Source organism: Melospiza georgiana, chromosome 1 (genome assembly GCF_028018845.1).
Source record: "Melospiza georgiana isolate bMelGeo1 chromosome 1, bMelGeo1.pri, whole genome shotgun sequence".
NCBI classification, from domain to species: domain Eukaryota; kingdom Metazoa; phylum Chordata; class Aves; order Passeriformes; family Passerellidae; genus Melospiza; species Melospiza georgiana.
In genome coordinates, this window is record NC_080430.1 from 51,334,470 (window position 1) to 51,362,072 (window position 27,603).

General features: G+C 38.0%; 1 protein-coding gene across 1 annotated transcript in view; it reads right to left on the bottom strand.

The window, feature by feature from the left end:
• CNTNAP2 (contactin associated protein 2) overlaps window positions 1-26,928 on the bottom strand; it is a 1,020,353-nt gene extending 993,425 nt beyond the window's left edge. The window contains exon 1 of the mRNA XM_058040331.1: window positions 26,153-26,928. Within this exon, the coding sequence (XP_057896314.1) occupies window positions 26,153-26,249 (97 nt within the window). The 5' untranslated portion in view covers window positions 26,250-26,928. The remainder of the gene's footprint in view (window positions 1-26,152) is intronic.
• Window positions 26,929-27,603: the final 675 nt, after the last annotated feature.

A 27,603-nucleotide genomic window follows, 5' to 3' on the forward strand; every position in this document is an offset into this window, starting at 1 on the left:
GTTTAAAATCTATCTTAAAAAATCACTTTGAATGGTTTTTTGATTATTTTCATGCTCTGCTTCCATTTTCAGAATGAGTTCAGTCCTAGTTCTACATGTGAAATACATGTACAGTACATTACTTTAACTAATGGCTACTAGTTAAAGTAAGTAGTTATGCCATCCAAGACAATTATTACTTCAATTCAGTGTTACAAGTTACATACAGAATTTTATGTGGTATGTGTCTGGTTGAATTGATTTACATATTTTTATATCAAATGCTTTGGAGATTTTGGGGGAGAGGGAGTATAGTCAATAGCACTCACTTTTATTTTGTGCTATTTGAATGGGAAGTTAGAATTTCAGATATGGCATTGCTGCAGTTCCAGAATGGCACTTCCCAACCCAGAGCCCCCTCTACTTTGCTGAGAGAGACAAGAGGCAAGGATTGTGGGTTAAGATTTGAAATTTTTACTGGAAACAGCAATGAGACAAGTAAATGAACAGGAACAGCAGCAATATTAATAACAAAAGCGTGCCAAAAAAAGGTGCAGAGCTTGACCTGACCACAGCCATGTTATCCTCTGGCATTACCCTGCTGCTCTGCTCAAGACACTTGTTCACTGAATGACACTCATTGAAAGGTAGCAATTTCTAAATATTGAATATTAAAAATATCTGGCCAGTAAAGAAACATATTAGATATTTCACATATTTTAATCAAATGCTACAAGTATTTAATAAAAAAGCACCAATAATTTAAGGCTCTTCTCATGAAAAATATATCAACTTTTAATAGAAGCATCACAGTTGCTTCATAAATGCACAGCTCACTTTGCCACACAGCTACTGGGTATTTTAAAAAGGTATATTATTGTAGCAGCAATTTCCTTCAGGCAGCACCACAGGTAAAATAAATCAACTTCCTTAAACTAACTTTAGAGCCCTAACAAGCAGAAATAGGTCATAGTCATCTCAAATAACTTTGTCCACTCTCGTTTTGCCTTCAGGAACCAGATACATATCAACATCTCTGGAGACACTGACATAAAACTGAGAACATGAACTAGGAAGAATCAGCATGGAAACCTAATTAATATGCCACACTGGGAATTGCACACCTGCACATTCATGTTTTCCATCTGGTTTCCAGGTCAAAAAGTACAGTTCTCCAGGCAGGCCAAAATCATAGTGCTGCACAGAAAAAAATAAAATAAAATTTTAGAAGAGAGCATGCTTAGTGCTCTCATTTTAATATAGAATTGAGCCCCTCATGTACACATACTCCCAGCTGCATATATTCTGTGCATATAGTCTATAGGGAACATCCTCCAAGTCTCCTTTGTGTTTCAGGAGTGTAAGATGTGTTGATGTATAAAGGAAATAGTTCCAGCTCAAACCAATGCACTTTGTACTTCCAGGATCATTCCAATTGTTAATTTGAACAATCCTGTGTACTAGTTACTAAAAGGGGTGGTAAGAAGTTGGTTTCAGGGCATTTGTAGATTTTGCCCCAGCTAGTGGTAGGTAAAGGCCTTTCATCGCTCTAAAGGCAGGTTGCATTTTTGTCAGGGGACAACTGACAACAAGTTTCTTACAACTTTCAGGGACTCCAGGGCAGTTTCACCATTTCTCTTTCCTAGTCCCATTTGACATGGAGGTCACAAATGGAAGAAGTGGTCCCCTGGGGCTTCAGGCCCATTCTCTGGTGAACCTTGTCACAATACCATTATGCTCCTCACGTCTTTCCTCGCTGGCTACCTTGGCTCTGCCATCCTGTTTTCTATCTGTAAGACCAGGTAGAATTCTACAATGTCCTTGCTGGTGAGAACATAGGTAAAATATGTAGCTTCCATCCAGAATGCCCATGTAAGCCTTGCTCAGGTGCTTGTGCAGCTGAATACTGAGAATCTCCAGGGTTGAAGATTCCTTAACCATTTTGTACAACCTGTTCCAATATCTTCCTACTCTGGAATGAAGTTTTTGTAGTATTCCTTCAGAATTTTCATTGCAACTTGGGATTTTTTCCCCTTTTCCCAATGCTGGAAAGAGCCTGGCTCTATGTTTTCTGCATTCCACCATTAGATACTCGAATACCATAAAAATAGCTGCATCTCTTTAGCTTTCTATACCAAAGGCTTTGCAAAACCATTTCTCTAGGCCCCTCTTCCTACATTGTGTCCATCCAGACATCTTGGTTGCTTTCTGCTGGAAAGAAAGCTCCCATAGGTCAGGGACTAGGAAGTCCAAAGTCACACTGAGCACCATCCAGGCACTTTTCTGAATTCTTTCCTCCCAGATCAGAGCTCATATTTTCAGAGTCTAAGCATATTATATGTGCTTCACAGGCAGAAATAATGTGAAATGGGATTTTTAAGAAGGTAAATGCTCCATAAAAACTACCACTTGGTCAGTTTACTGTCGACAAGTGCACAATAATTTTAAAGGCATGAAAGATAAGAACTAAAATTAATAATTAGATCATGATTGCAACAATGATGATCATTGGAGAGAACTGTAATGGATGCCTATGAAATGTGTGAATCAAGTCTGATTTTTATGCCCTTTCTTTCCCTCATAATAACATGAAACATATTTCCTCCAATATATTTTCACCATTTTTTATGAAGCGAGTTGAAAATGGAAAATCAAATGGATATTCAGGTATTTGTAAAAATCTTTTCCCACAAACACACAAATCAAAAAAGTCCTCAAAACACTCATTAAGTAGTTTATGTTTTTATAACACAAACATAATAGTTTTTAAAACAATTTCTTTTCTCCATAGATTGTATTTAAGATAAAGATCAACTTCAAAAGTCATTTTTGTGAATCAGCCCCCTGAAAAATGATAGTTCATTTGCATGCTAATGCAAAAAATGCTGTGTCAATGGTTTGAATTTTTTTTTAATTGTACACCTTATAGTAGGAAGCATCCCTATAACATTTAACATTGGGAAGCATCCATAAGCATTATGGGAAAGTATAGATAACAATAAAGATTCTAACATTGAAAGGTTTGGGATGGAGACACATGTTCAAAGATTCTGAATCAAAATCAAGAATACATGAAACTGACTGAAAAACACACAATAAGGTCTGGTGCTGCAACATTTTTATCTTACTCTCAGATTTAGTGGCCAAACACTTGCAGTGGTTTTATTTTTCTTCGAATTGTATGACTGTATTCCCCACATTTACACTTCAGCAGAGAAAAATGCTTTTCTCCTGCAAGCTATGAATTCTTTTAAGATAGAGGAAGATGGAAGCCTCCTTTCTCTGTCTGAGAAAAGCTGATATTGACAGGAGAGTAGGGCAGCAGCACAGCAGAGTTTGTTCTTGGACCAATTTCCATAGCCCCTGGGAATGTACTGTAAAGAATTTCAGTAAACTATTATGCTTGCACAAACAGATTCAAGCTGCTATAAATCACTTCACTTCTTGTTCCTAAACAAAACTATTTAATTTATCCACTGCTTGTTTTTGACAGGTTGTGGCAGGAGGAGAGAGGGAGAGACAGCTGTATTGCAGCTTCACTGTCTTGAAGGCTTAAGAGTTTCTAATGTTTCCATGCCAGAATCTCTGCATACTTTGGATCACAACTCAACTTTTTTTCCCAGAAGTTTTGTAGTAAACATGACTTATGAGTAGATGGAAAGATGGAAGATTTGGAATTCAATATGAGAGTGGATCTTGAGATATCCATGACACATTCTCATACATGTTAAGGTAATGCAACAAACTGAAGAGGACTAAAAGTTTTACTATGGCCCAAGACATATCAGTGTATCTGAAGGGGGGGTGTCAAAAGGATGGATCCAGGCTCTTCTCAGTAGTGTCAAGCAATAAGACAAGAGGCAACAGGTAGAAACTGCTGCACTGGAAATTCCATCTGAGTATGAGGAAGAACTTTTTAACTGTGTAGATGACCCAGCAGATTGCACGCAGAAGTTCTCAAGTCTCTCTCATTGGAGATATTCAAGAACCATCTGGACACAATCCGGTGCCATGTGCTCCAGGATGACCCTTCTTTAACAGGGAGATTGGATCAGATGGCCCACTGTGGTAATTTCCAACCCGACCTATTGTGTGATTCTATGATACCGAAATCCCCTTACCACTGAATTTTCCATTTTAATATCATCATTGATCCTCTATAACCCCAGAGAGTGAGGAGCACAAGTCACACTGAAAGTCAACAAAACATATACTTCTGTGCTATGCCTTAGATTTTACTATGTTTTACTATAATTTCTCCCTAACAGAACCACCCTCAAGAAATCCTACTTCTTGTAAAGACTAATGAACTTTTAAATAATTCATAGCCCTTGAACTAAACAAAATCAATTTTGCCTGTCAACATAATTTGAGAATGGGGCGATATTAAACCTGAATGTAACAAAATCTTGGTAGCATCTAAATATGAAAAAGTAATGTGTCCTGTTTCTTAATTCCTCTCTTTCTACATTATAGCACTCTTCTTTTTCCCATCTCTCCATTTTTCCATGTGCTCAGAAAGATAATTACTTCATCTCTTATGCCACTACAGTGGCTTGAAACATCTAAATAATTTTCAGCTGTAGAATAAACAAATTAATTCATTTGCCCAGGATAAATAAGGAACAGAACTGATACAAATTGAAGACCTAAAAGAGGATGAAATAGAGTTGTGGATATGTTTATAATACTGCTGAGGACGCTGCTAGTCCTTTACTTAGAGTCCACTAACAGAGCGGAGATTTAGGACTGGCATTATCTTAACCCTGTTTGTGTCAAATACATTGCAACCTTTGTTAATTTGCCATGAATTTACTTAGAAAGTACCTTTGTCAGTCAGTATTTACAATTCAGTTTCAGCTGTCACAGGACTTTTCTGTCAGGCAAATGGAGCTTAAGGTGAATAATAACATTAATAGAGAGCAAGGAAAGGTTTATACAGAGAGAGGGGTTCTTTTTACAATTTTATTTACTATATATTACTGGGAAAAAACTCAAACAAATGTATAGATACACAGACTCTTTATAAAATCTGGAAGGGATGTCAAATCTATCAGGATTTTAATCCCTCTATTAAAATTATTTTTTGGAGTTTTGCACCTCAAGTATCCTCATTTTAAATGGTTGCTCCCTGAAGAAAAACATTTCAGCTCCTTCTTTCAGAAGGGAAATATTTCACCTTACTCTTTCTGCTTTAGAAAGTAGAAGAAAAGCTGCTTGACAGTAGGAAAATAGGTTTTGGGGCAAAAATTATATTCTACTGCAATCTGATACAAAGTGGACAGTGGGAACCAGTCCACTTGACTTACTGCCTCATACCCCTTCTGCAAATCAAGTACCTCCTTAATCCCCACGTGTTCCTTTGCAGTGTGCACATAAAAAGCCTTAAATAGTGTAAGAAGGTATTATGATTAAGTAATGCATGGATTTGATACTTCATTTCTTATAAATGTAGGTAATTTCTTATGTACACAAATATGGATGACTTTGCAGGTACTGCTTACTTGAGTAATGATTATTGCGTTGAGCACAATGTCTATACGTTATTACTAGATCCCTAATCATGGAATGCTATTATTCAGCTATAAATTATTATTATGACTTATATTACACACATACTAGTTATAGTGTAGTGCAGTTTTCTTTAAGATTGATATGGTAGATTTTTACAAAAATAGGAACGCAATGCGAGTAATATTTTATTTTAAGCCTTCGAAGTGTGAAAGTAGGTCAAGTTCTGTGCCAAAATGTATGTTGAAAACTGTTTTAATTATATGCTGGAATGCTGCAGAAGATTGTATTCACTTCATAAGTCAGCATCAAGACTGTGTTAGGTAGATAAAATAGTGGGCACTCTGATGTCAATTAAATGATTGCTGTGACACTCAACACTTATTCATCATGAATGCAAACTTTCTCCACTGCAAAACGATTAGATGAGATTGTGAACATCTTTTAAATCAAATGTTATCTATCAAACAGTAAAACTGTGAAGGCTGTCTATTTTGATGCTACGCTATGCATGAGAAAAAAATTACAATTTATGTTACAATTTAAAAAGAAAAAAATTCCCAGATCATCACCAAGTTGAACATCAACATATTGTATGGATATCAGCACGCTGAAGATGAAAAGGAACTATTACAACAGTAGGAAAAGAACCTGTTTTCCCATACAAAATTTGAATCTCTTTGGCTACAAAGAAAAAAGTTATAGGGTACTGAGGCACAGTTTAGGCTATTGAAATATCGGGGGGTTGAAAGAAATTGATTTTTGACAAATTGTTTATCTGAAGAGAGAATTTGTATAAGAAGGGTGTGAGGATGGGAAAACTAATTTAAAAAAAGTGCAGATAAGATCAGCTTCCTTATTTGATTACAGAGGAATTTTAAATGAAAATACTTTCAAAGTTTATCAGATAATGTGTTATTGAAAGCCAGTGTTCTCATTTGATTTCTAGTTGATTTTTGCATGATTTTATGAACATAAATATTATATGCTTTGGGATTATAATGATCAGGTATAATTTAGTAGAAATATGACAAAAAGGACAAAATTTATGATGCTCAGCAGTTAAGAGAAATGGGGAGTAAGAAAGGTTGGCTTGCTATGCTACTATTTTTAATTAAAAATTTCTGATCAAGAAAATAGTACAGTTGTACTCAATAGGCTTCTAATTTTCTATGCTTGTTTACTAAATGATCTGTTGAATGCAAAATAGGGGTTTGATTAATCTTCTGACTTATTCCTTGTACAAAAACTGATCTGAAGCATAATGTTCCTCTTCTTATTTGAAAGAGAAGCTTTCTTTCATATGTTTGTTCTAAAACATAAGTATTCAGATGAAAATTAACTTCAAACCGCCTGGGGGAAAATGTTATTTCTTGTATAAATAGCTGTAAAGTCACTCCCAAAGAGAACTTTCAACACAGAATTAAAAAAAAAAAAAGAAAAAAAAAAAAAAAAAAAAGAACACCCAAAACTATGAATGTGATATGCTGGTATTTAAAGACGGCATGGGGATTCAATAGCCCACACATGCAGTAAAAAAATAGCCAAGATACAAACATGGGTATTTATTTGGTGAGACCTTCATTTGTTTGAGCAGCAAAAACCCAGATAGTCATGGTTTAAATCCCTAACCCTCTCAGTTTAGTCTCAGGGTGGGGGTAACCCTTCCTCCCCTGAATGTTAAAAAGTTGGGAATAGGCAATTTTATTTACTATTCATCAAAGTAAGACCATATCTGAGAAGGCGTTTAAAGTTAGGTAGTCAAATTTGCTTCTATTTCTGGTTTATTTAACTCTGGTTTATTAGGACATCCTCCAGAAAGACCATATGCAATAACTAGCCAAGAGGAAGTGGCTGAAGTTAGCTAACCTGCTTTCCCAAATGCTTGGTTTCCTTACATTTAACAATCCCCTACTCAGTATCAGTCAACGTACACGTATCCAGTCCGTGATCAAATGTGTCCATCCTTAGGGTTCTGATCAGTTGTAGTATCATCTCTGACCTTTATGAAGGGAAATAAAAATTCCTCCTGTGTGTTCGCAACTTCCTTCTCAATCAGTGTCAGCTGGACAACTCCCTGCCAAAACTCTCACTGAAACATTTCATCCATCTTATAATCACTCCTGGAAAAGGTCCTAGGTCTGCCCTAAAGCTCTTAACAATCAGCTTTAAAATTCCCAATTCTTTGCAACAAGGTCTTTAAGGCATCAACCTTTGCACTTGCACAGAACAAATCTTTGCAGTTCTAAAAAAAGTCAGCTGCCCCACTGCAGCTAGATCAAAAGCAGGAACCTCAACAAGAAATGGGCAGCCTTTTGTGATGGGAATGAAGGATATTATGCCTGATGATTCTAACTGCAGCTCTCATTAACTGTTCCCTTGCTTCCAGAAATTGAATTAACAATGAAATTAGTAAAGTCACCCAGTGGACTTGGATCTGCAATTGAGAAGTGGAAGGTTCATATCTATTTCTGTGTGCAAATGAATGTCAGCAATCAATTAGGTGTATCTCTTAAGTCTTTGCTGATCTTATGAGCAGTCACATAATCCAGCAACAATCTGAGTTATTCATATTATCGGCCTGGCTCCCTATGAATCATTGTGTTCCCTTCAAAGTAAAAGTGGCACTAATAAATTTCATCCTATTTTTTAATTGATTTCTAGACTCCTTTTTCACTGCCCAGTGTACATTTCAAGTGGAAATTCCAAATGGACTTTTATTACTCTATATACATCAACCCAGAGCTGCCTCTTCAACACTGCACAGCACTGAAGCTCTGGGGCAGTTTACTGCTAAGTTGTGCTGACACATCTCCTTGCCAACATAGTCTCCAACGTTTTGTTTTTTAAAACTGACCAAAACTTTGGAAATATTGGAGATTTTCAGAAATTATACCTAACAAAGATACTCATAGCAAGTTGGTCATGAAGTGTATTGTTGAGTTGTTTTCTTGGGTTTTTTTAGGTTTGGGATTAAATGTGAGATGGTATTTCTTGTTCAGACTTAGATGTTTTTATTTATATTATATTCTTACAAACTGTGAGTTCTACAGTACTTCATGCTAACAAATTAAACATGGAGCTGTATCTCTCTTTTTACAAGGCTTTTTAAGGATAAAATGTTAAATTAAGAAATAACACTTAAATTATTTTTTCTTTTACCTTAATGATTAATTACTTATGGCCCACAATGCAGACTTTTTATCTAATTACACAATGCCATCCAAACTTATGAAGAAGGTGAAGAAGAAGGACTAGTCTTTGCCTTAAAATTTTCTTTTTTTTTTTTTTATATACTATATATAAAACTTTTAACTCTAAGTTTTCCACCATGTGATATTACACACTTCTATTCAAACTACGTGCCCATAATCCCAGTTCTACCATTCAATTTTGGAAGTTTTTTCCACAGCTTCAGGTCAAATGCAGTGTTCTCTTGGGGGGTCAGTGCCTGTCAGCACAGAAAGTCTAAAATTCTCAGCAGCTAAGGTTCCAACAGTGTATGAAACATAAAACTTGGCACAAAATACACTAATATTTGCATATGGATGTGCAGTCTATTTCTGATGTAACAGTATGTCTCATGGTGTTAAGATCAGATTATTAAAATTATTAGAGATGCCTGTGCCCAAATTAAGGTGCAAATGAGACCATATGCCAAAAGCAATAGCACAGATTTTATTTAGCAGTAAATGTGAGAGGGAGGGGGAGAGAGAGAGAGAGAGAGAAGAGAACAGGGGGAGAGAAATAAAGATTCTATCCAGGACTGGCAGGGGGTAAGATTCCACAGAATGCCAAATCTACTGGGTTTATTGTCACTCAGGTTCAGGTGGAAATGACCATGTACCTCCCCTCAGGCAGGGAGTTTTCACACTGGATGATGTAATGTTGTGGATCTCAGGACATTTCATGAGTCTTTGACATCTTCTGAGGGGCTGCAGTTGTCTCTCAGTTGAATCAATCATGATCCTTCAGCCAAGATTAATACCTTCATCCTATGTCTCAATGTCCCCATCTCAATTCAAAGGGGAGTACACACAGCTTAGTGATTATATAAGAAGGGACATTGCCATAATAAGAGCTTATTCCACCTTGCAAGATTTACCTCTCATCAGCTTCTTCCCTTATCTGGAAACCAGACTTCCAATGTGACCAAAATGGGCCTAAACCATTCCTTGAAGTGTTACAAGTTGCAACACTTTCAAGAAATCTCTGGAGATTTTGTCAAGTGTAACATTATTTTAAATTACAAAGATATTGACGGGCAATCCATTGCAAAACATGAGTAGTTCAGACTTTCAGATAAGTGACTGAAATGTCTTTAACTGAGCATGTATTAATAACTATTAAAAATAATTTTAGATGCATCTTACTCTGCTGATTTTATGGACTGGAAGTGCATATGCTTTAGTGAACACTAGAGGGTAATTAATTTAAAGTTTTTCTGGGAAAAGATATTGCCTAGGATTTCAAATTATCTAAATATATATGATAGTTTCCTCTCAAAGACTCTGAGATATTCTGATAAAAGATTACCCTACTATAAACTATTCATTCTTTACAGATTCAATTGCTAATCAATTAATTTAATTGGATACTATTCTGTTTTTTAAGCTCCAAAATTTTGTTAAGTCATCTGATATCAGCTGAAAGTCATATTTAACAGTCAAAAAAACCACCAAAAAATAACTGACAGTCCTATCTTCTATGTGCCAATCAAATCACTTACATTTCATGGGCTAATTTGCTGCCATTTTCAATGAACAGATTTTGTATATTCTGAAATTCAGTGCTCAGTACCAATTAGATAAATTAGTATCCGTATGTCTAATTTGAGCAGAATGTAACCTTTGGAATTCTAAATCCTTAAGAATCAATTTTTGAAGGCCTCATCCTCTCTGGAAACAAACTTGATAACTAAAAAAAGTAAAAATTGTGTAGGAAGATTACGCATAAGTCAATAAACTCTTAAACAACCTTGAGCAAAGTTGCTGATGTGTGTTTATTATTGTGTTTCTAGAAGTCAATGCCTGTTATTTTCATGTAACCTTTTTTCCCAACCTCACTAAGTCTATGAGAGTAAAGTCTCTTATTATTTCAACCAAGCCACAGAAATTACACTAGCTGAGGAGTTATTATTCCCACAAAATCAGGTTTTAGGCATGAAGTTGTCTTGGTTTGAAATACAGGTGTCTGCTAAGGAAGGCAGGAGAATCCTTTAGAATGGAAAAATCTAAACCCCTTTCCTCCAAATTATTATAATTTCGAAATTGAGGGGGTCTCAGGCAAAGATATTAGAACAGGAATAACTGTTCTTTACTAGTATGCATAATAAAGCAAACAAACAAGAACAACTACAGCATTAAGACCAAACAGAACCACAAACACAGCCCCAGCCTCCTCGGCCGCAGGCGCCTTCCCTTTGGTGCAGTTCCGGTCACGGCCAGGAGGGGCGCTGCTGGCTTACGGTGGGCGGGGCAGGTGTGATGATTCCTCCGCGCCTGCAGGGGGCGCTGTGGTGCCAGTTCAGAGAGCACATGGCAATGGTGGGTCAACCGTGATAGGAATGGAGGGAAGAGAGGCTTTGCCCCACAAACCCCTGGGGCAGCCAGTCCTGGTGCCCCAGCAGGAGTCTGAGAAGCCCCAAGCTGGGACAGCATGTGGCAGGGGGGGCGAGACTAAAGTGCCGGAGCAGTGTTGAAGAAGCGGTGAGGGTGGGGCAGTGGTGACCTGGCTCTCTGAGCAGGGCAGGGTTGAGGATCCCAGGTGCCTGAGTAGATGGGGATAGGTCCCTCTTTTAGTGAGCCAGGTGATAGTAAGGTCCCAGTTCAGTGGCTGCTCTCACAAGCAGAGGCTCACTCCAAGTCAGAAGAAGCAGCTCTGGGGTGGGCTCTGGTGACAGCAGCGAATTCCCTTCCCCAAGCAGCAGCTCCTACCCTCCTACTCTGAAGCTGAGAGAGAGAGAGCTCGCAGCTGCTCCAGGCCTGTCTTTTATCAGCACAAATGTCCTGGTATCTCTGCCCCTTGGAGAGAAACTCCCAGATAAGAGAAGTGCAACCGGATGCCCTCCTCCCCTGAGACTGGCCACTTCTTTTGTTTTTCTTAAGTACTCAGTTGTTAGTATTTTCCCAGCAATTTATGGGGAAAAATTCTATAAGCAAAAAGGAACAAAAGGAAAGAAACCTAAACCCCAACAGAAGTCCATTTAGCAGACTGGTTGATTATGTGTATTAAATTCAATTGAAACAAATCCAGAACAATGCAAAGCTTGTATTTGAAGAGCAATTCCGCAGCTGAATCAGGTTCCTTCTTTGAAAGTATTTGTGATGCCTTTCTGCCAGCCAGATTTCATAAATGCCATTTAGAAATCTAAGGGAGATTTTACTGTGTAGAATGTGGCTGGATTATTTCGATATGGTTTATGAAAATATTACTGTTGCTAAAAACAAATTAGAGATCTAGCACTGAAAAATTTTACTGTGATCATTTGTGTTATAAACACTGTTTTATGCACAGCACTCTCCTTATTAAAGGCATAGATAACACAAAGATTTACATTTGAGGCTAAGTCTTATAAATGATTTGAATATTTATTATATTTATATCCACAAAAAAGTAGTCCAAACATGCAATGTACAACAAAAACAGCAGAGAATTAGAGAACTTAACCAGCCCCATGTTATCTGTCTCCTTCCACAGACTGTGAGCAGTTTTCAAGGAGTTGAACATTTTACAGAAAGAAGTCCTTATTCTTGCCCTTATGGTCTGCAATCCCTTCTATCATAAAACATCCCTCAGGATCTATTCACATCTTTCAACTCTTGATGGATCCACCTCAGATATTAAAATGGATTTGCCTGCAGGAATATACAGAAAGATGTCTGGTTTTTCCCTCTTGCTCCTCTGCCAAAATCAAAGGATAAGAATCTTCTGGAATATCACATAAGTATTTTTATTTGAATTAGTTGAAATGTCTGCTTGGGGCAGAAGGAAGATGGAAGGCAAGAAAATAAAAACGTTTTAAGCATTAAACACCAGTGCTGAAAAATAACTATATTCCTCATTAAAACTGACACCAGAACAATTTTTCTTTGATATATATAAAGTTTTAATGTTATTAGAAGTATTTATGTCTTTATACGCTGAATTACTATGATATCCTTCATAGCTTTATGTTCATTTCTTTCTGTAATCAGAGTTATTAAAACAAAGCAAGGAATGCATTGATTTATAAGTACAAATAGGCCATACTTGCAAATAATAATTTTCTTCTTGGGAAGTAGATTATTGTCTTAGATGTGTGTATAACCATAAAATGCCAATCATACCTCTGAAATTCCACCGAAAATTCTCAGCACTACTCTAATCTTTATGTCTCTGTGTAAATGAAACAGTGCCAATAAATTCTTTTCAGACCTAAAATCAGACTTGAAATATTTGTTGTGGTTTCTCAGAATTATGATACAATTTTGTTATAGTTCTGTTGAAAATTCAGCCTTATTTTTCTTTGTTTTACATTTATCTCATTTTCTTTACTCATGCTCTTTTCATGTAGCTGCTTACTTGAAAACATGCCACCTTACAGCATTTTGGGGGATGAACTCATATGTCAGCACAATACAGGGTATATGATACAGAGAATCTTGAGCAATCCAAAGGCACACTGCATGGGCACCCTCATCAAGTGAAAAAAAAATGGCCAAATTGATCCTGATATAGAGTTTGAGGAATATATGCAGGGACATGACTGATCTAGAAAGACTGGCCTCACTCCACTGAGTTTGGAATCTGAGTCATGTCCAAAATTTCAGTATTTACTTCCATCTCAAGATTTTTCTAGTTTGCTTCCATCTTCCTTTTTTTAGATTTAGTGAGAAGAGTTGAAGAAATCTTTTAGGTCATAACTTTGAGGACAGAATTCTCACTCATTAGACTGTTTTTGATGTGTCTGGTTTTGTGATAGGCCTGTAATCTGAGTGTCCCTGTTTCAGCACATCAAAATTTATTTCCTGGTCCTCACTGTTTACAATTATAATTTTCAGGACTCAGCAGCTGTACAAATAAGAAAAATACTTCCTGGTGAAGTATTCAGGTAATAACAGTTTCAGCTACTCCTTTTCAGATTTAATATAAAACCAAAAGGAACTACCTTTTCCAGTGAGAAGAAAAATAAAATCAACTTCTATCTCTGAACACTCTTAAAAATTGACATGATGGTTTTACTGATATTTCATAAAAGGTAAATCTTCAGCAACAGAAGAGAAGTGATTTTCAAATTCAGAATATAAATATTCTCCATGACATCAAGAATTCTGAACTAACTATTCTCTATGAATATAGAAAAATATGTCAGTGAAGACTGGGAGGGGCATTTCTATTAGACTGACCTTAGTGATATTGCAAGTTGTTAAATGAAGAATACAGAGAATCCCTAAAATCCAAATGAATTTTCTGTTCTGATTTGAAGCAATAGTAAGGGCCAGGACAGAACAGATCAGAAAAGATTATATTATTTCCTTCTGCTGAAACCAATAACCATGTTACTCTAGTCTCTCCAAGGCCATGTTATCTCATGCTGTATAGTCTTCCTAGAGGACAGGTTTAGATTTGATATAAGGAACACTATTTTAGCAAGGCAGGATAACCTCTAGCAGTCCCTTACAAACTCAACCATTCTGTGATTTTGTAAAGCAGAATTTAACAAATACATTAAATTACGTGCAAAAATATATAAGATTTAATTTGTCTATGCACAGAAATCATATTAACTATTTTTAGAAAAAAGAACCAAAATCACAGGTGTGGGTGTTTTATTTTGTGTTTTGGGGTTTTTTTCAAGAAGTGAGAAAGGACTTGAGGAGCAAAAGGAACCATACCAAAAGACTGCTACATATAAGTGATGAATCTGCCAATCACGTAGAAGAGACAAAAACATACAGTGTTAGGAAAATGAACAAGACTGCGTAGTTAGATCCCAAAGTGGCAGCAAAACAATTTACATTCTAATAAAAGCTGACAAAGATGTTAAACAGAGGTTAACAGGGCGAGGCAGTTTCAACCAGCAGGGCAAGCTGTGACCGAGAAGGTCTCTGCTGATTATTGCTGATTTCCAATAACTCTTGAAACAGCAAGGAAATTCCAGAAGGCTGAAAGAAACTGTGAAGTGCAAATATTGAAAAAGATGACCTGCACACTTACAAGCCACTCCAGCTATTGCTGCTGCTAGACAAAACAATAGAACTTGATTAACGAAAATTTAAATGCTGTAAATGCAATTACTGAAAATCAACATAGTTTTTTAAAAAGTAGATCTTATCAAAGTATCCTGATCTTCTGAAGGCTTCTTTTTTTTTTTTTTTAAATACAAAATTGGATCACAAGAAATCTGCAGATATATGTGTCTATATCTGTTTCTGCATAAATTGCAGTCATATGTATCTTGAATTCTGAAAGCACTTGAATGGCAGTCTACACTATTTTAATTAAGATTCAAAATTATTGTAAATGTGGCACTCTAAATATCTCAAAATGTAATTGTAACAAAGGAAATGAGTGGTTTCTAGTGAGAACTAGTGGAAGTCTGATTTTCAGTCCTTTGTTGCTTAACATCTTTATTATTTGAACTGCAGAAAAATGCATAGCCTTTGAAGCTGAAGATGACTTGAAGCTTACATGTCAAAAGCTTGGTAAAACTAAGCCAGCTTGTAAAAGGAAGCATTAGACTTTTCAATGTGACTATGTTTGAAGTTATGAACTCAGGGTAAAGAACATAGCTCCAGACCAGGACATTTAATGCCAGAAGGAAATGTGTGAAAACCCTGACAGGTATGTGACTTGGGAAAGGAAGGCAAAAGAAACTGTACCCCTCTGATAAGTGAGACAGGGCATCTGATGACAGCTGATATGGAGAAGTCTGATGTACTCAGCAACATTTTTCCTCAAATTTTCCTTGCCAGCTGAATTTCCCACATCTCTCAAGGCCCTGAATATAAAGGCAGGGACTCCATTGTGGGAGCAGACCAGATTCAAGGCCATCTGAGGAACCTGAACATAAACAAATCTATGGAAGCTGACAAGATGCATCCCAGGGTCCTGAGGGAACTGGCAGATATAAGCAGTTCTCTATCACTTCTGAAAAGTCATGACAGTAAAGCAAAACCTCCAGTGTCTGGAAGAGGGGAAACATGGCACCCATTTATGTAATGTGTAAAAATGGACACTGAGAACTGCCAATCAGTCAGCCTCTGTGCCTAGAAGGTTCATGAAACCAGATTCTCCTAGAAACTCTGCCAAAGGGTGAATGACAAGGAGGTGTATTAGGGAAAGTAAACTTGGAGTCATGAAGGGCATATTATATGTGACAAGCCTGGTGGCCTTCTACAAAGGAGTGGCCCTCTTAGTAGATGAGGGAGGAGCTTCTGATGTAAGCTACCTGGCCAATGACACACTTGTACACAACACCCTTGTCTCTAAATTGGAGAAATATGGGTTTGATGCATGAATGGATAAGGATTGACTGGACAGCCATGCCCAAAATGTCAATGGCTCGAAGTCCAAATGGAGATGCAAATGGAAATGAGTGTTGTCCTTCAGGGGTACTGGGACAAGTACAGTTAAATGTCTTTATTAATGACCTAGACCATGGGATTGAGTGTACCCTTAGCAAGTTTGTGGAATGAAACCAAGGTGAGTCGTGCTGTTGATATGACTGAGGGAAAGGACACCCTCCAGAGAGATGTGGACAAGCTTGAGGAGTGGTCTCATGTGAACCTCATGAAGTCCAACAAATCCGAGTGTAAGGTCTGTCACCTGGCTGGGGCAATCCCCAGAAGCAATGCAAACTGGGGGATGAATGGATTGAAAGCAAGGAAGGGCTGGGGGATACTGGCAGATGAAAACTTATGTAAGAGCCAGCAACGTACAGTCGCAGCTGAGAAAGGCAGTAGGATCCTAGAATGCATAAAAAGCAGCATGGACAACAGGTTATGGGAGGTCACACTGCCCCTCTACTCTGCTGTCCTTAGACCTGGTATGGAGCATTGAGTCCAGCTCTGGAGCCACTCTCAGTCCAGCTCAACAGAAGAAAGACATTGACATGCTGGAGTTTGTTGACATGAGGGCCGCAGAAATAGTCAGAGGGCTTCTCCCTTTCATAAAGAGAAACTGAGAGGGTTGGCGAGGCTTATCTTGGAAATAAAGGCTCTAGGCAGACCTTATATAGCAGCCTTTCCATACTTAAAAGGGACCTATAAGAAAGATAAATACTTTTTACCAGAGCATGTACTGATAGTATGAGAGGAACATTTTTAAACTAAAGGGTAGATTTAGATTACACAAACGAATTGAATGCTGGAATAGACTGCCCAGAGAAGCTGCAAATATCCCATCCCTGGAAATATTTAAAATCAAGTTGGACAGGGCATTGAGGTATCTGGTTTGGTGAAATGTTTCCCTGCCCGTGAGGCGGGGTTGGACTAGATGATCTCTTCCAACCCAAGCCATTCCCTGGTTCATTGATTCTATGATCTCTTGTTCTGGGGTGACTTTATGATGCTTGTATTCCCAATTGTCTGTTCTGTTTATGGTGGTTATTAAGTTCTACACCCTTAAAACTAGATCTGAGAGGGAAGAGGGAGAAGGAGAAGCAGGGGAATGTCTGAGGTGGTTGTTTTCAAAATATAAAGACAAGAGTTTCATCTTTCTCTTCTCCGAGACTGTGTTGTCTGCAGCATGGACAGACAGTGGAAGAGACCTCTCCTTTGCTTTTAGTTAGTTTTTAGCTCGCTGAGGCAGTGAAGTTCCCTGGACTGTGGTTTTTCTTTTTCTTAAGACTATTCAAAGTCTGGCCTGCTCTGGACTGAAAACTCAGAAGAACACCGGCAGCTCACACCTGTGGTCTACCAGGGCCTGGGATGTGGCATTTTCCAGCCCCAGAGGGACTGATAAGAGACTGAGCAAGCTGAGCTACACCTCATGACAAGAACTTTCTGAATTTGCCATCCCTTCAGAGCAGTGAAAGGTTTCATTGTTTAATATTATTAATTGTTTATGCTTGTGAATACTTGGCTTGTTAAATAATCTGGGTTTTTTTCCACTTTTCTCTAAGAAAATTTTCCTGAACTAGTACGGGAAGGGCTTCTTGAATCTGCTTTCTAGAGGGACCCTTTTGGAAGTTTTCTCCCAAATTTGCCCTAAACCAGGATATCTTTAAAGCAGAGAAAAGTAGTAATACAATCAACCATACCACTGTAGCTGGGTTGGATCCTTTTTGGCCTTATAAATTATGAATATGTAGATTTGGAAGCATAATTCACTCACAGAATTCCTCTGACACAGTTTTTTTTTCCGTATGAATAAAACCTATGCACTGTACTGACCTAAACTCTAAAATTGCATATTATGAATAATTATAAATTGCATTAATAAAAGCATTCCTTATAATGATATTCTTATAATTGTGTTTTGAAAAAATAAATCCTAACTTAATTCATAATATCTGATTATCTGATTTAACAGGCCAGGATTATGGCACAGCAATTAAGCAGCGAAGGAATTTCAATTGAGTTATTACCTGTGTACCTAGCTTTCACAAACAGATGAATTAATCAGGAATCAATGAAGACAATCTCCCTTAGTTTCAGGCTCAGCAAATTACTCAAAACAGTGATGAATCAATGAGAATCCAAGAGAAGCCAGTGGAGTCAGTTTATTGCTGGAGGAAAGGGTAGCGAGAGGACAGAGAGTAGGGAGTGAGGTGATTAATAAAATCAGAAAGGAGGCATGTGAGAAATGGCAAATGAATTAGGAGCAGAAGCAAATGGGTGTGTGACCACGTGATGTATATTTTTTGGAAAAGGGTTGGAACAGTAAAGGAGACCTTCTCCTATCTACAGGGAATTTTCTATCATTTCTAACAGCTTGGCTGTACCGGGGAAGAAGCAGGTAGGACGTTCATCATATAACTGACAGTATGCCCACTAGCATAATTTTTTGGATGTAAAACCAAAGGAAAGAACATTAGAGAGTACATCTTGCTGAAGCTTGGGAGCATGTATCCAGCAGAGCCTACCCTGTATGGATATGCCTCTGACTCTGTTTCTCATAGAAGCTTACTCTTTTCCTAATGCAATGCTAATGCTATGGACAGGGCAAGCTACTCTCTGTGACCCCATTCCTCAGCAAAAAAATAAAAATAAATAGGTTACTGTTATTGTATGGGAGACCACCTCAACTTCTCTTCAGCACATTCGTCTCCCTTTTTTTCCCATAGCCCTGAGCAATGGTGGATGCCACTAGTTTTAATCTCTGTTTTAAAATTACTAGTTATCCTTATTTTTCTGGGTTTTTTTTAGATATTTGAATTTGTATCTGTGTTCAGGGAAAAAAATGTGTACAAGCCCGTCCTATGTTTCACTAAAAATGTGGGCAGAGTCTAAAGAGTTTAGGAAGGTATCTGTGTTTGAAACCTGGGTCAACAGGGTCTAAATTTAGGGTTTTTGTTTCTGTGTTGGTTTGCTATTCCAAGTTTTTGGTTTGGGGTTTTATTGGGCTTTTTTTTTTTTTTTTTTGCTTTTCCCAAACCACAGTATTCCTTCTATTCCCATAAGCTGAGTGAAAAGCATATTCTAATTTAATTGCATTTCAAAATGTGTTCCAGAACTTTACACCAATGATACTTAAAACCAATGATATGATATGAAATGTCATAAAACCCTAAATATATTGAGGTTGCCTTTCCTGCTGTGTTTTATCCCATTGCATTAGGCCCTTAGCCAATAATTCTTCCTTTTCTTCTCTGGCAAGGCTTCCATCACGGGCTTTCTGCTGCCCCTTATAGAAATGGACCCTTGCAGTCTCCTCAGCTCATCTGCTGATCTTCTGTATTGCATCCCTATAAATTCCAGGTTTTCATTGGGTTCTCAGTAAATACCACTTCAAGTATACAAGATGATTAAGCAATAAACAAGATACATTTTTATCAATATTTAGGTGATTTAAGAAACCCAGACAGCGACACCTCTCTAGATTTGATACAAAGCAAAAAAAAAGCTTATTTTTTTCAGTCAGATTATTCTTACATTGTAGAAACAGAAAGCAGAAATGTAGCACATGTATAGCTGACTTCCTTGGGCAAAGGTTAAAAAATACTAAATGGAATAGCAGTTTTTCAAAATCAAACAGAATGTTTATGTTATATTTAGACAGTCATTTCTACAAGAAAAATTTCTTTCCCTTTAAGCTGAGACTTAAATATTCTAGATAAAAAATAATAAATGTTCATTCAAAAACATCACATTTGTTTGTGGGATGGAAAATCCTTTGGTTAGAACAGTTCAAATGCTGTCTGGTTTCTAGAAAGTATTTTTAGCCATTTAATTTATTTACACATTAAAAGTTGTAACCCAACTTGAGCTTTTACCAATACAAATGTAAAACTGGCAACAAAGTTCCTAGCTATTCTGAGTTGATTTTAGTCACTGATTTATTTAAAACATATTTTTGGAGCGCATACACAGCTTAAAATAAAATATTTGATAAATATTTCAAATTGTGGTAAATATTAACATCAAGTTACAAACCATATGTGTAAATAAGTTTGCCAGTCCCTCAATGGACTTGGCATGACCGCTTGCTTAAGTTAAATGTCTGAAAGAACCATATCTCCACCAGGAGATTGTAAAGTCAAAAAAAATCTCTAGACTTTTTTAGGCAGAGGAAAGAGGTAAATGTGAATGTCAATATCCTTTTCTGCTCTGAATTATCTGCTGTTCAACCTTAAAGACCCAATCGGAAAAGGCTGGCTGCTACTACAGTGAATGAATACTGAGACCATTTCTGAGGTAGGAAAGGTCTCAGCTTTGTAAAGCTGCTTCAAAATTGCAGAACTATCAAAACCGAGTGCCCAAGTTCTTTGTAAATGTTAAGCACAGGACTTGGGAATTCTATTATATCTATAATGTCTTCAAAGTTGGAAATGCAAGTGGATCAAAAGAATCGATTACTGATTACTGCAATTTTCTACTTCACCAAATTTAGAGATTTAACATGTTCTGCAATTACCTAGTGGTCTTGGATTATCTACCTATGCAATGCCAATGAAGTTGCTGGATAAATGAAGTGCAATACAGATAAAATCAATGTTCATTCAAAGGCTGAAGTCTGAGGAACCAGTTTAATAATTTCTAGTATTTCATACCAATGGACTGAATCATGAACTCATGACAAAAAACATAACCACACTGTTCCTATAATCTGTGGCTCAACTTCCATTTCCTTCAGTGCAAGACAGCTCAAACTAGTGGACTGCTTTCTTTATCCTGCAAGTCTTCCTGATCTTTTAAAGAAGGATCTCAATTCTATGTGGATTTTGGAAATAATGCTATAATTTTAAATTATATAAAATTGTTAAGACTAAAGAACTTGCAAAGTCACTCATCATCTCATCTGCTGAAGAAGACTCCTGTTGCTTCTCTAACATTTCCTAGTTGAAGTTTCCTACTTGACTGGATCACATTTGCAAGTCCATGTGCTTTTGTAAGATGAGCATGACAGCTATTCAGGACATAGGCATGCGTAGGGGAAGACCTCAAAATTTAACCAGTTATCTTATTTTGACCTATGAGTCAGATCATGTAGAGTGAGATCAGCTTTTGAAATCTAGATAAAAGGAAATGCAGAAACTCCCCCATTGTTTGTGCGTAGTTTGTTATAGTCCCAGACATTAAAAGTACTACAGTCTTGAAAACTCCTAAAGAGTAAACATGATATCTGATAATTTTAAAGACATAGAGATCCAAGGTAAAAGTCTAGAAGAACTTCTATAGGAAAATTTACTGTCTGTAACAGATCCATTGTAATGTGAGTTATTCAAGAAGAGGTATAGTCTGAGGTCTAATGCATTATATATACATAATTTCCTATCACAACTGAAGCAACTGAAGTAGTCTCCTGTGTTAAAAGTACCTGAGTGGAAAAAAAAAAAAAAGAGAGAGAGAGAAAATAAAAAAATACTTCTCATCTCCTTGCAAAAGAAACAATCAATGTTCAGAAAGAAGTTTTCAATTTGAAGTCTTTACCTTCACCTTCAAACTTTCTTTCTTTCAGACTGGACTACTTAATAAAGAACTTTTTATGCCTTATTTCATATTATTACACCAGAATTAAAAAAAAAAATAAACACGCAAGCAAAGCAAAACCAGCCCAAGCAAAAGCCAGTTATTAAAACAGTAGTTCAATGGCATTTACAATTGATTCAATGCCCACTGACACCAAACTTTGAATCAGACTTGCTCTACCTAGATGAATGTCTGCAATTAGGTTTTATGCAATGTTGCATAAAGAGTTAAAGACTCCTTGAAACTTTGGATTTTCAGCACTGACACAGGCTATAGCTGCTGCCACCAATTTTGAAATTAGAGCAGACTATTTGATACTGTTTCATTCATTCACATATAAGTTAACATATTGCTCAAGAAAAAGCCAATTTATTTAAAGAGTCATGATGAGTAACTCAATGCAAAGTTGTTAAATAATAACAGTAGCTCAGTAACTCAGTCCAATGTTGTTAAATGCTGTCACTTGTCTGTTGAACCTGAATTTTATTATATGGTGATGAATAGCATCTAAATAATAATACAATTGTACTATGATGGATGTAAATTTTGTTCTAATTTCTAGCTAAAGTGTTCTAAAAGAACAAAAGAGAAATCATATGTTTAATGTTATGAAATTCCATGAACTTAAAAGAGAGCCAGGCCCTCAAATTAAAAGTGTAGTATATTTTTAAGTGCTTTGACCCCAAAGGTAAGAAAAATTATTAAATGCTAAATGCACATGAAAATGGTTTGGTGTACTTGAAAATAAATTCTGTGAGACCGCTGTGTTAACCTCAAGACAACAGGTTAATAAGTTACAATAAAAAAAAAAAAAAAATCTCAGATTTCCAAAATTATTATTGTGTCTGAGACATTATCTAGAGAAGAAATATTCCCCAAGAGTGAATCTAATCTAATAGAATATATGACACCTCATATGCCCAACATGGGCGTACAACTTCCACTGGACCAGATTGCTCAGAGCTTCATCCAACTTGGCCTCTTAAAAAGGACTTTCTTGTACAAGAGCCTTTTGCTCTTTCAAAAGGCACATCACTCCTTTTCAGTACTTTTCCCAGGACAATATGGGTGCCATGAAGCCAAATGTAAAAGCTGTATATTCTTTCTTTTATGTATCTTAATTATTTACTATACATGCCCCCGCTTATGATTTCTGCCCCAAGTCTTGTAAAATGGGCTCAAACTTCAACCTGAGCCATGGTATGGGGCATACTACATAAGTATGACAAGTATCAGAACTAGAAGTTTTAATAGTTCTGTGCTCATCAGGTTTGCATTGCATAAAAAGAGATATGATGAAGAAAACCAAAAACCCCTAGCTGTGAAATATAATTACTTGTAAAGTGAATTCCTTTCAGAGAGAAGGAGACAATCCTATAATTAATACCTTGAACATTTTTATTACGAAACAATGTTACTGCTTTTTGTGTTTGGGGTTTTTATAGGAATACAAATGAGAGTTAGTCTACCCATATGCATATTCCTATCATTCCATCTTAGCCACGTAAAGGACAATAAAGCACTAAATTTGTATTTTATGTGTTACTTTTTATCTTGTGATGACCTCTCCTGGTTGAGCTGTTCATTAGCCTTGATTCCAGAAGGGTGTTTTCATCCTTCCACGCTTATTAAAAAAAATAAAAATTGCAGGAATACTAAAATTTTATTGCCTGGGTATGAAAACATGACTATGAATAGAATTGACAGTAAGATCTGAGCATTAATGTGTGGGATATTGTATCACAGTGGATGTTTATTATACTACAGGATAGCTTTCAACACCCACTTCATCTCGAGATAAAACTAAATGAGAGTAAAAGCTTTCAACACGATCACTTCTGAATCAGTACTACTGAGAGATAACTAGAGATAGATTTGCTTTGCAAAATAAACAAACATTTGAGATAAAGCATATTCACATCAGCAATGTCCAATGCTATTCTTTCTGAAAGCTGTATCTTTTCCTATGCCAGCACTAGCAGACCAGACTGTGAGAAAATACAGAATAGCAAGCTCATATAGGGATTTGTAATGCACTGTACACCATAAGAGTTGCATACTTCTTAAAAAATACTGTAGAGAATAAATTTGATGTTGTTAATAACTTCAAAGCCAAAACATAAAGTAACAATGGAGGAGAAAATGAAATAGTGGTTGGAAATAAGTTTTACATCACAGTTGCATTTCACACAGTTTTTAATTGTTTTACAAGTATTCTGAATATGAGGTTCAAAATCAACGGGGGGGGGGGGGGGGGGGGGGAAAGGGATGATGAAAACTAGGTATACTATCCTGTCAACAGTGAACAAAATTCTCCAATCCCATTCACAAAATTCTCCAATCCCAGTCAGTTGTAGACAAAGTTACAAACAACCCCAGAAAATAGATCACAATGACAAAATACAGTACAGTGACCAGTTTGTATAGCAAAGCATGCAACAGAATAACCAGCAAAGTGGTGCACCAAAACAGTGTGACACAGCACTGGAGTTCCCACTGTGGCACCAGCACCCAAGCATCCATAAGCTTTACAACAATTTTCAACATGTGCTGCAATGTGAACAATCCTTTTGTAAATTTAAGGCTGGCGTGTACTTCTAGCTATATTTATGTTTCCAGTAAACAAATCTAGCTCCATCTCACTTTAAGAAGTGAGTCAGAAATGAAATGAAATGCCACTCACTACATAAGAAGTATAATGTATAAGCTCTTAGAAGGTGAATTAATAATAAGAAATTTTTGAGTAGCTAATCATCAAGATGGGAATATATATGACTAAACTGTAATTAAGATTATATATATCCCCCATTCCTGGAATTTCTGGGTATATTGTTACTACAACTATTAACTTCTCAACAAACTTCTTTCAAAAGTTAAAGATTTGTTTGTTGGGAAATCAATAACCCACTGTAGGTAATATTCAAGTTATACTATAGCCATTAGTTGCTGAGTGACAAAAACAAACAAAAAAAGCTCCAAAACCCTCCTAGAAAAAAGCAGGGACTTTGTTTTCAAAAGAACAGATTTCTGACAACCTAAATCATGAATCGTCTCCCCCACACATTCCTATTATGCAGAGCCTGAGAGAGGACCATGAAGAAATAATACTCCTAAGAAAAATTATATAGCTGATCAAAACTAAGAAGTAAACCTCAGGATCAATACTTCTCCTAATTCAAAGGTAGGAAAACAACTGAACATCCTATAGCCTCTGAGACCTCGATAACAATGCAGACACTGCTATATATATTTGTTGACACACAAACAAATATGCAGGTGGAAGTAAATCCTGGAATAATACTTGTTTTTCAATAGGTATTAGATGATAACAGATAGAAACCCACCAAGAAAGCATAGCAGTGCTCCAATTACCTAATCATTGCATTGTTCATTCCAGACCCCAAGGAAACAATTAAACAAATAAATAAATAGAGTGATCTACATAGATCTCTATGCAGTATATACATTGCATTCTATGCAATTCCCTACTTGGTCAGTAGAATCAACCCCCATTCACATGCATGCAATCCCAGCACATCTATCCATAACATTTCAGGACACTTCCTTCCTCTATAAACAGCCGATCAAGCCAGCAGTATGATGATGATACTATAAAAATGCACTGTTTCATTTCAGTATGCATTTCAAAAAACTTGGCCATTGGCAAATGTTTTACGCAGTCTTAAGAGAAACAACTAAATACTTAGTACTGACATCGACTTGCAAAATGTTTTGCTCAAAACTACAACTCAGTGCAATGTTAAAGACTTGGTCTAATATCCACTGAAATCAATGAATATGCTGTCATTTTTATACTAACAACAGAATCGGATTCTGTACAGGTGCTCTACACCCCTCTAGTCTGAAGTTCAGCATTTCAGCAGATGTTTGACCATTTCTCCACTATTTCTACCTCACTAGGAGGGCAATTGATGGTCTCCTCTAAAATACCTTTGCTCATTCTATTATCGGCAGCAAAACTTTGCTCTACAGAAAAGCTGTCCTGGCTCAGTTCCCTCTCATCAATTCACAATCATTCTTTCCTCTTCAAACGAGACAGAATTTTCTCTTGCTGCTCCTCGATAAAACACTGGTTATGGAAACTGCTCACACCTCCTCTTTTCCCTCACAAAACTGTGGAAGTGAAGTGCTTCCAAATACAAATTGCATTCCTTCTGAGGAAGAAGGGAAAAACCAAAACAAACCAAACCGACCAGGCAAACAAAAACTATCCCCAAACTTTGAACAGCTTCTGATTGCTTTCCCCCTCTGACTCCATTGCAGAACCGAGATTATATCACAGAGCAGGTCTCTTTCAACTTTCCACTCCAGCTCCCACTGAAATCACCAAGGAAGATCTGATGGGGAGCACTGCAAACAGTATCAGACCTCAGTGCACACATATGCATACAAGGAAAAATCAAACACAATCAAACACAATGTTCATCAGCAAAGCAAAAATAATCAGCCTCACGGAGTTGTGGGAATTTCCCTGTGCCTTAATTCAGAGCTGAAATTGTGCGCGTTTCTTAGAAAAGGGTACTTACGAGATGCAGGCAGAGCAGTCCTGGCTCTGCAGCTAATGCTGATGAAAATCCAGAGGAAGAGAGCTGCCCTGCAGCCAGCTCGGGTAACCACAACCATCCTTCACTTCCTGGCTCCCTGTACTCCAAATGCCAGCCGCAGAAGACCTGCTTTTCTCCACTTTGGCCCCCTTCTCTCTCTCTCCTTCTCTTCCTCGGAGGAGGTGTCGAGGAGGTAAAGGGGGCAGGGCTTTACCTTGGGGTAGAAGCCAAACCCCCTCTTCGTCTGCTATCTTTGGGTTTGCAGCAGCAGGGTAAGTCCCGGTACTTTTCTTTCCCTTATTTCTCTGTGTTTGTGCGTGTTTGTTTCTGTGCCTTCTTCTCAGAGAAAGGGGGAAAGAAAAAAAAGAAGAAAAAAAAAAAAGCCACGAAGTATCAAATAACAAGGATTGTAGAGTAGAAAAATAAATAATAATTTAAAAAAAATGAAGATCAATCCCCTAAAAGACGTGGGAGGAGGGAGGGGAAAGGGAGATGGAGATGAAGGGAAGGAAGAAAGGCGAATGAAGCAGTTGGTGCCGCTAATGCTGCTGTTGATGCTACCACTGCAGCTGAGCCCGTCTTCCTGTACAGAGGAGCGCTGCTGAGAGAAGCTTGCAATAACCTCCCAGCTCAGATATATATACACAGTGTACACGCACACACAGCCCGGCAGCCAAACACACACTCACACAGAAGCAGGGAGAGGGGAGGGAGGGAGAGAGAGACACTCCCGCAGCACAGAAGCAGGCTCAGAGCCTCTCTCCTCATGTATTTATCATCTTCCAGCAGGAGGAAACGCTGCCACTAGCAGCAGCAACCTTCCTCCTCCAAAAAAAAAAAAAAAAAATACAGGAGATGGGAAAATCCTCTCTCCTGCGCTCCCCTCCCCTTCCCTTCGCTTCCTCCAGCTCCTCCTTCTTCCTCTGCGCCCCTCGAGCCTCCAGGACCCCGATCGTCCTCGCTTGCCTGGCTCAGATGCAGAGCCGGGGGACGGCGGCGGGGATCGCGGCCAGGGCTGGGGCGGAGCGGGGCGGGAGCCAGTGCAGGGATCGGGGCTGGGGCTGCGGGAAGGTGGAGCGGGGCCGGGGCCAGGGGGGATGGGGATGGGGATGGGGTGGGGATGGGGATGGGGATGGGGATGGGGGATGGGGTGGGGATGGGGATGGGGTGGGGATGGGGATGGGGATGGGGATGGGGATGGGGATGGGGATGGGGATGGGGATGGGGATGGGGATGGGGATGGGGATGGGGATGGGGATGGGGTGGGGATGGGGGTCGGGGCCGGCTGCGGAGCGGAGCGGCGGGGCGGTGTCGCGGTGCCGCTGGAGCGGAGGCGCGGCGTCCCTGCTCGCCCCGCGGCCGGCTCCTGCCGCCCTCCCCGCCGCTCCCCCGCGCACCGCGGCTCGCCGAGCTCCGGCCTGCGGGGATCCGAG